At 49.0% G+C, this 9,026-nt stretch overlaps 1 protein-coding gene across 1 annotated transcript; it reads left to right on the top strand.

The window, feature by feature from the left end:
- Positions 1 to 6,847, top strand: RHOV (ras homolog family member V). The gene is made up of 3 exons (XM_075501495.1): positions 1 to 196; positions 3,627 to 3,685; positions 4,020 to 6,847. Exons 1-3 carry the CDS (start codon positions 1 to 3, stop codon positions 4,458 to 4,460), a joined length of 696 nt encoding a protein of 231 aa, XP_075357610.1. The 3' UTR covers positions 4,461 to 6,847.
- Positions 6,848 to 9,026: the final 2,179 nt, after the last annotated feature.

Genomic DNA, 9,026 nt, shown 5'->3' with positions numbered 1-9,026 from the left:
ATGCCCCCCCAGGAGCTCCTGGACTACTCGCCCGCCCTGCGGAGACACAGCCCCCCCCGGGGCAGCGGCCCGGAGCTGGGCATCAAGTGCGTACTGGTGGGCGATGGCGCCGTGGGCAAGACCAGCCTGGTCGTCAGCTACACCACCAACGGGTACCCCGACGAGTACCAGCCCACCGCCCTCGACACCTTCTCCGGTAGGCGCCCGCCCGGGCTCCGCCGTGCCTCGGCCGGCGGGTGAGGGGGGCGGGGGGCGGCGGGGGATCCCCGCCGGGCGCAGTGAAGCCCTCCCGGGGACGCGGTGTTCCCGGGGGGAGCTGGCCGGCCCGGCCTGCGGGGCGGGGGAGAGCGCTCCCGGTCCGCCGGGGCTGCGCCCCAGGGGGGGCTGTGGGGTGCGGGGTGAGCACAGCCTGCGGGCACAAAGCCCAGGGGCGTTTGCTGCGACTCGGGCCGAGTCCCTCGGGCGCTCGGTGAAGGGTAGCAGGTGGCAGTCCCGCGTTTGGCAGCTCTGTGTCTCAACAGGGCAATGCCTCAAGCTGGCTTGCGCGTTCTGTGAAACTGGGCACCTTCCTGGTGGCGTGGTGTTATTACGGCTGAATAGACGGGGACTTAATTTGTTGTCGGTGGTGGTTTTTAGCTTCAGAAATATCACAGCGTTGTTCTGTAGGCTTTCTGGCTTTAACTGATATTCGGCAAAACATCCTCTTCCCCACCTGTCCGCTTAAGTTAGCATTGAACAGAGGTTGCCAAAAAGTTGACAAGCTTTGCAAGTCCAGCTGGAATTGCCTTCCCTGTCAGCTGAGCTCTCGTTAGTTTCCACTTTTGTAAATGCCATCTTTGTTCTTGTTCTCTGCTCCTCTTCTTTTGGGCTCCAATTTCTAATATAAACCGCAGGAAAATACAAAGCCCTTCGAAAGATTTCTGATCTTCATCTGATACGAAGAAACACAACAGCGCATGACAGTATAGATCGGTAGATTAGAGATGGGCTCATGTCAGACCAGGAATGAGACTTCTAATGTGTCATAGTCTCAGGGGTTCTTAGAGGGAGCGTTTTGTTTGTCTGCATGTCCCCCCAGTTGCTCACTGGGAGTTGTTGATTTGCCTTGACCCTCTCCAAGCTCTTCCACTGTCAGCTGAAGGAAATGAACTGGGAGCACGCTGCTGTTCAGGGCCCAGTGGTGCTTTGGGAACAGGTGTAAGGAGCCCTCGAGTCCTCCAAGGGAAAGGTTACTGCTCCCTCTGCTCCCTTTACACTGATGTGGGCTAAGAGAGGCTTGGCATCACCATAGTTATTAGCCTCCACGTTTTTGGAAAGGGCAAATCCATAGTAAAATGATCCAGAAAGGTGGAGGCAGTATGAGTTCAGAGACTCCTCGATTAGCAGCAAGTAATTTGAAGACAGCTGCACATGGGTTTAGCCCCACTTTGAATGTCCAAGTATTGAGCCTGACTTCCAAAGGTGTGTAGCGTTTGCAACTGATAGAAATCAAAAACATTAAAAACAGGTCTTCCGAAGTTCACTTTCTGCTTATTGGGAGGAAATGGGAGAATAGAGAAGTCTCCCTTCCCACTCCTACTCTTAAACCCGGATAAACTTGAGAACCTGGATTCACAAAGCACAGTTCAGGATCCATTTCAGAAATTTCAGCCCAGTTCCCTCCACTCTTGGGGAATACTTGCAGTTGAAACTGCCAGCAGAACTGAGCTTCACAGTTTACATCCTACCCCTAGTTCTGGTCAAGGGACTGCAATGCCAGTATCAGTTAAAGAAGATAACAAGATAGGAGAAAGTATTGCATTATGAGGGGAGCGGCTCTGGGACTGTGGCCCAGCCACATCTGTCTGGGTGCTACCTTCTGCTGGGTGTCACTACCAGGCAGAGCAGCCTTGAGTGAAACGTACCCAGTGACCTTTCTCCACCAGGCTATCCTGTTCTGCGGGCCCCTTCGCTATTGTGCCGAAATCCAGCCTCATCCTGAGGGTGTGTACCTTGTGAGGGCGGTATTTGGAGGGCTGTTGCAGAGTTGCTAGAGTAGCTTAGGCTAGCAGGAGGTATGAAAAAAACCTTTGTGCAAGCACTGGAGCAGCAGGTAATATATGTGGTGCCTTTCTTCTGAAGATTGTAAAACATTTCAGAGATGCTAATTCCTTCTCTCAACATATTTGTGAGACAGAAGAAACCAGATGCTAGAAAGGCAAATGCCCAGTGCCTTGAAGATCAAGTCAAGATCTAGCAGGTTCTTTGATCAGGAACAGGTTTTTCTTTCTCCTCTGGGGCAAAGATATGGTAACAACCCAACTGTTTCCAGTCATAAGGAAGCAATGACTTTCAGCTACGCTGCAGGGAGTGGCACTGTGGTGGAGGCACCCACCCCTTCGTTTTTCCTTCAGTCTCAGTCTCCCACCAAACTTCAGTTCATCCCTTGTCTGTGTCTCCCTCCTTTTCCCCAGACTGCTTTCAAGGGAGGAGTCCTCTGCTCCAAGAGCTTGTGTTAAACTGTCCAAGTCAGTTGTTTCTATCACTTTTCTCACCTGGTTAATTACTTCAAGAATCACAAAAGATTGATCCTGCTTCTGTTTCGGTTTTTTGGGGTTTTTTTGGTTTGGTTTTTTAACAAAAAGGACAATGAAGCCTCCTCTTGGGCACAGAGGGCATTGGCATTTAGCTAGCTCGTGTCAAGTGCCAGCCATTGTCACCCTAGCCAGGATGTCTGCCTCTATTCACCAGAGCACAGCCCCATCCACGTTGTCAGGACTTTCAAGTGATTTCCAGCTCCCCCAACCCCTTTCTCCTTTTCCTCGTTCCTAGCCAGTCTCTGTGGTGTCTGTGCGCTTAAACATGTAACAGTTTCTTTCCAGATTTCCATCAGGGGTCCTGCCAGCCCTTAGTCTGAGTCAGCTGATACCACATGAAGGCTTACTGTGATTAGGGAGTGAAACGGGAGCAGACCTTAACATGTGTAACTCAGCAGTTTTTCAGTGTGTGGATAGTCTCTGAAGGGGATTTCACTCGTCACTGTTTCCTTACTAGCTTCTTCATTTCAAAGCTGGATTTAGGTCTTTGCTTCTCCTCAGCTAGGACACTCACAGAAATGCCTTTTTTTTTTTTTTTTTTTTTAAGGCCAGATTTCTGGCCTGGATGGGAAAAATCTCCAGTAGCTTGTTTAATGGAGACTGATTTGAACTTCCACTCTGGGCCAAAAAGCTAGGCAGAAGTTGCTGAAGTTCTCAGTTTGTGTTTATCCTTATCTGCTTTCTTGGGTTGTGGAAGAACAACAACAAGTTGTTCTCAGGGCACCATTTGGCTAAGGGCTTGTCTTCTCTAGAGAAGCAGTTGTCCAGTAATATGGAATGATTCTTTCAAAATACTGGAGAAGAACCCAAAACACCTGAGGGGTAACCAAATCAGAAAGTCTATTGCAGGTCTCAATGTTCCCAGTGCAAGCTTCAGCTGTTTTAGTGAGGTTGAGGAGGATGCTCAGCAAGGAGGACAGACTTGAGTGACTTCAGTGAGTCTCTTCAGTGGGATACAAAACAGAGTGCTCTGGGGAAAAACCTGTATGAGTGTACGTGTGTATGCTGGGCAACTCCCTTGGACTCATCCTTATTCTCTTTCTGCTACAGTGCAGGTCCTGGTGGATGGAGCCCCAGTCCGGATCCAGCTGTGGGACACTGCTGGACAGGTAAGCTCTATCAAAGCAGCTGTCAGCTCTGGTCTTGTGGGACAGGGGCTGTTTGCAGGCTTTTGATGAAGGCAGTGTTTAACTGGGAAGGAAGGAAATGCACTAGTCCGGCATCAGCCGTTCGCTGGTATGGCAGTCGCAGGCAGGTGAATGACAGACTCCCTCAGCTCTGAAACTTACGCCTGAACCGTGGCACGGCCACAAAGTCAGCACCATGCCCTGTCTCTGAGGGTGTTGCCGTCCTAGTTAACATGTGAAAAAGCCACTGCAGCATCATGCTGTTAGGAGATCAGTCCAGTGAAGACTTTTCTTTTCCCCCCTCCATTTTCTACAGGAGGACTTCGACTGTTTGCGCTCGCTTTGTTACCCTGACACTGACGTCTTCCTTGTCTGCTTCAGTGTGGTAAACCCAAGCTCCTTCCAAAACATTACTGAGAAATGGATCCCTGAGATACGAACTCACAACCCCCGGGCACCGGTGCTGCTGGTGGGGACGCAGGCAGACTTGCGGGACGATGTAAATGTCCTCATCAGCCTGGATCGCTACCATGTGAAGCCCGTGCCCCGGCCTCAGGCAGAAGGTCTAGCTGACAAAATCCGGGCTGAGGCCTACCTGGAATGCTCAGCGCTGACCCAGAAGAACCTCAAAGAAGTTTTTGACATGGCCATTGTCAGCGGTGTTGAGCACAAAGCACGGCAGGAAAAGAAGATGACAGCCAAAGGCATCAAAACTCTCTCCAAGTGCCGCTGGAAGAAGTTCTTCTGCTTTGTCTGAAGCTGCTTTGAGGGGGGCAAAAAAGAAACACCTGATGCCGGTATTGGCTCTGCACCTTCTTGGAGTGACTGCTCCTATGGCCCCAGCGAGGAGGGTATGATAAGCTGCTGGGCTTGGAAACCTGGCTTTTGCTGGGTTACAGTATCAGATGCCTAGGATACATGAACTGGATTTCCATTGTGCCGGGATGTGGAATGGTCCAGGCAGCTATAAGTACCTGCTGGACATGTCTGTAGTGTCCCAGACTAATGGGAGCCTTTCATACACCAAGACTCAGTACCCCAGAACAGGCAGGTTTCTTACATTGTTCAAAATGACCAGTTTTCTGTCTGAAGCTAAGACACTTTCAGAGTCCTGACGCAGCATAATAAACGTGAGGGACTTTAGAAGTCTGCTTACGTTTTGGCTGATTTACAGGCTTGGCAGAGAGTACGGCAGGGGCAGTTTCAGGCGACTGCAGTGTGGTCAGACATGGGCTGCCGAGTTTGTAACACGAGGCTTGAGTTCCCTCTCTGATTCTGCTTGCCAAAATAGGTAGAAGTCACTTGGCTGTGAAAAAGCAGCGCTCTTTCTTAAAGGCCCTGTACTGTGAGTACCCTTGAGAAGGTTTTTCCTAAATAAAGGCCATTAGCAGGGTGAAGAGAAAATGCACTGGGAGCTACAGTAATTCTTTAAGCAAAATGTTCTCTGAGAGGACTCTGTAGTCCAGCGGGTGCCAGTGCTATAGTCCTATCTTAAGAGGTAGTCATGAACTTGGGGACCTATTTTGAAAGGCCTTTTGTGTGTGTGGTGTTTTGAGAGAAAGAACAGGTGAGGAACAGTGATGAGTGGCTCTGTCTGTCTAGCAGAGACAAAACTGTGTCAGCGAAGGGTTTGTAACACTACCAAGGGGTGCAATGTAGGTGGAGAGCCATGCATGTAATGAAAGGAGAAGAGAGAAGGAAGAAAAGGAAGGGAATAAAAAGGAAAAAGAGAGATGGAAGGAAGAAAGGGAGATGGAGAAGGAAAGAAGAATGAACATTGTTAAATGAAAGCTGTGATTCTACTTAGTTGAGATGCTAATATTCAGGGAGTCTTCTAGGGACCTGGAAAATTTGCTAGTGATCTCAATTTCAAAGTCATATTGTCCATACATTAAGTTCTGAATCAAAAGGAGGGGGTTGTAGTGAGAGAGAGAGTTCCTCTTGGTCAGTAAAATCCTCAGTTTCAGATCTATGCAGGAGAACAGAATTTACCTTGTACTGTTCTTCCTGAGGCTGCAGAACAGGAACAGAGGGCTCAGGGCTTCTTTCTCTTGTGCTTCCTTTTCTTAAAAGTCACTGCTTGATCTGCTGAAATCAAAAGCAAAGGAAATCCATGAAGTTCCTGCCAGAGAAAAACAGTCACCATGTTTGCTCCATTCCCCTCTCACCTGTTTCTCAGGGGATTAATTTCCTGGTGAGTCTATTCATATTTTATTACAGAACTTCCATCAATTTCTAAAACTTCTTTCAGAGACATTTCGTTCTGGTTTATGTAGCAGAGAGCGTGACAGGTCTGTCAAGCAATGCTTTCAATACTCAGGGGGTTCTCTGCATCTGGCCATGGCCCATCACTCTGGGGACACTCTGGAGTAATGTGACAGAAGGGGATATAGCTGTGGATTGTTTGCCCTGCACCAAAAGCAAGCATACCTGAGCTATTGGGCCTGTAAAACAATCAAATGCAAGTAATGCAGCATGACTCTGGATCCAAACAAATGCCTGCAAACATCTCCCAGCCATCTCTCTTTGTGGCACAGCTCAGTCCCCAGGATGTGAGACAAGCCTGCTGTCTCCCTGGGCAGCATATAGTATGAAAGAGGTGGGCAGGTCATCTTGCAAAGGGATGTGGCCCACAGCCTTGGACCTGCTTGTAGGGTAAGGCTTAGAGACCTGAAAAGGATAGCGTGTCAAAATGAGCTGAACGTTGAAAGGACTCCCCCAGCTGAAATGCCATCTGGTCCAGTGAGGAGTCCTAAGAGGTGGAGAGTACAGAGGCAGTAGCTAGAAGTGACATGTCCTACACACCTCTAGGCAGGACACCACTTCCTGAACAAAGCTCTCGCTCAGCAGTGCATCCCTGCATGTATTTCCTACCTGTACAGGCACCTTTGCTGTATCACTAGTTCAGTTTGTCTGTTGGGTCTTTACGCATTTCTTTAGCCTGCGAGACAGAGGGCTGCGGTGTGACCTGCTAAGCAGCAGGCCATACCCCTATGGAGCAAATCCACAGGTGGAAAGAACACCAGCCTCCCCTCCTGCTGGGAAGAGCAAGGGTTGTCCTGCAGTAGCTTGGTATGAAACAGGGATTATTTCATTCTGAAAAAGAAACTGTACTGAGAGCTGCTTTCTTCCTCTGTGATTGTGTCTAATATTTGTTCAAATAAATTTTTTTAATGTCCGCAATTCGTGTTTGTAATTTTGTCAGTGCAAAATAAGCTGGACTTTAAGATGGAGGAGGAGTTATTCCATTTTACTGACAATAGCATAAGAGGGAAATTGCCCCACTTCTCCCTCCATGTCCTAACCCCCACTAGCAATGGCAAAAATCCCCTCATAGCTGAAACCTTCCAAGATTCTTCTGTTGTCTCAGTTAATTTTCCTCTCCCTCAGCAGCTGCTCAGGGTGGAGGCTGCCAAGGGGGATGGAGTAGCAAACATCCAAGGCTTTCAGTGCCTCTCCCCAGAAGCCACCATCCAGGGATCAGTCAGGAGGCACTCCCAGCACTCACTGAGACAAGCCCATGTAGGACTTGCATTTGGAGCCTTAATGACAGTGTGCTGCTCTGTCATTAGGCTGGTGGGTAATTTAGCGACCAGCTTTATTTAGCTTACCTTGGTAAGCTAAAAACTGCTCAAGTGCTGAAAAATTTTGTCTGTGCCACATAGGACACAAAGGCTTTATCCAAGATAGCTCACAGGACTCATCCTTTTAGCCTTATCATCAGCATCACAGGTAGGTCAGGGCTCCTATCTGTCCACATCTGGGGCCCCATAGCTGCTCCAAAGGCAGTGGGCTGGGAAGTGAGGCTACTGGGGGAGTTCAGTACAGAGGTAGGAAAGACAACGGACAAAAACCACAGTGTAGCAGAAGTAATGAGCAAATGTGGTTCAGCAACTAGAAGGGAATAGGAAATTACTGCCAATAAAACATGATTTGGGAACTTGTTTGTTTTTTTTTTTTTTTTTTTTTTTGACAAAGTCTGAGACCACACTGTCCTCCTGCAGTCTGTTCTTTGCTAGGTGTAAAGCGACCTGTGGGCTTATTTGGAGCCGGCTCCCTGCTTTGCTCTTCCCGGCATTAAAGCTTACAGAAGAACCTGTGAATAGAAATAGCAGCAAAGTGTGAATTAACTTTACGGGGAGTTAGTCATCCCACTGAGCCATATCCTGTCATGTGCACAATAAGCACCCTAAAACTCCCTGAAACCTGTGAACACAGCTGAGCTCCTGGGGGTGAATCTATCTCATTAGATGGAGTGGCCTACCAAGGCCACCCGAGGCTTCTTTAAAGCCTTGCTCTAGTCCTCTCCATGGTGCAGTACTGGACCTGTGCTACTACCTGGCTCTGCTACAGTTGGGGCTTGTTTCCACATCGCAGCGCTGCTTGACCAACCTGTATTTTCAGATGATGCTGAGAGCACAGGAGAGTTCCGGGGAGACTGTTGCTAACACAAACCACCCCACCAGGCTGGATGAAGCTAGCCAAGCCCATTACTAGGCCAGCACAATTCCACGTGAGTGCCACTTACTTTAATGCCAGAAAGGATCCTTATGATTAGTTGATCTGACTTGCTCCATAGCGCAAAGCTCAGCATCAAATGCTAAAAAAAAACCCCAATGTGCCTATGGGGTAGAAACTCTCAAGTACCTTCTTTCTTGCTCAGGTCTCTGACTTGGATCCTGGGCAGCAGACTCCTGCACAATCCTGCATCCAGCAGAGCAACTCATCAGGGCTTTCCCACCAGCATAAGCAACACTCCAAATGTTTCAGTACAGGTACACACCATGTCTTGTAATTCTGCATGAAGCCAATGTGCTAGCCACCGCTCTCAGCTGCCATCTCCAAAGGAGCTGAGCTCAGGTGTCAGCAACAGTAGGAACACGGTGTGGAAAGGACCCTTTTGTTTCCTTTCTCTGTAGGTAGCACACCCTAAATGGGCTTAGTTGTGCCAAGAAGGTTCCCAGCTGGCAACACTTCCCCGAGCTTCCACTGAACCCTGACTGGGAATTAATCCCCAAAAGAATACTAAGTTTTGTCTGACTCAACACAGACTCCTTCCAGCGCCAGAAGGACAAGTCTGAAAGGCTCCTTCAGGAGATCTTTATGCCCCGTAGGTTATGTCCTATTTACTTTGAAGGGACGGGCTGAATTATGATCAGGTCAGGACCTGACATGAGTCCAGCAGCAGGAACCTGGCTGTGCTTGAACCCTGTTGAAATGCAATTACCAGGGAATGGCATCCTCCCCCATTTCCTGAGAGCGGTATGATTGTGTTAACAACCTTATCACCTTCTTAACAGCCCCCAATTTAATCCTCAGGTGC

This window comes from Mycteria americana, chromosome 5 (assembly GCF_035582795.1).
Source record: "Mycteria americana isolate JAX WOST 10 ecotype Jacksonville Zoo and Gardens chromosome 5, USCA_MyAme_1.0, whole genome shotgun sequence".
NCBI classification, from domain to species: Eukaryota; Metazoa; Chordata; class Aves; order Ciconiiformes; family Ciconiidae; genus Mycteria; species Mycteria americana.
The sequence above is the reverse complement of the archived record's forward strand: the minus strand, read 5'-3'. Positions and strand labels throughout refer to the sequence as shown.

Bases quoted from the DNA above. Each gene is read 5' to 3' on its own strand.
- RHOV (XM_075501495.1), top strand. From the start codon at position 1: ATGCCCCCCCAGGAGCTCCTGGACTACTCGCCCGCCCTGCGGAGACAC. The intron at 197-3,626 runs GTAGGCGCCCGC...TTTCTGCTACAG, and splicing joins CGCCCTCGACACCTTCTCCG to TGCAGGTCCTGGTGGATGGA. The intron at 3,686-4,019 runs GTAAGCTCTATC...CATTTTCTACAG, and splicing joins TGTGGGACACTGCTGGACAG to GAGGACTTCGACTGTTTGCG.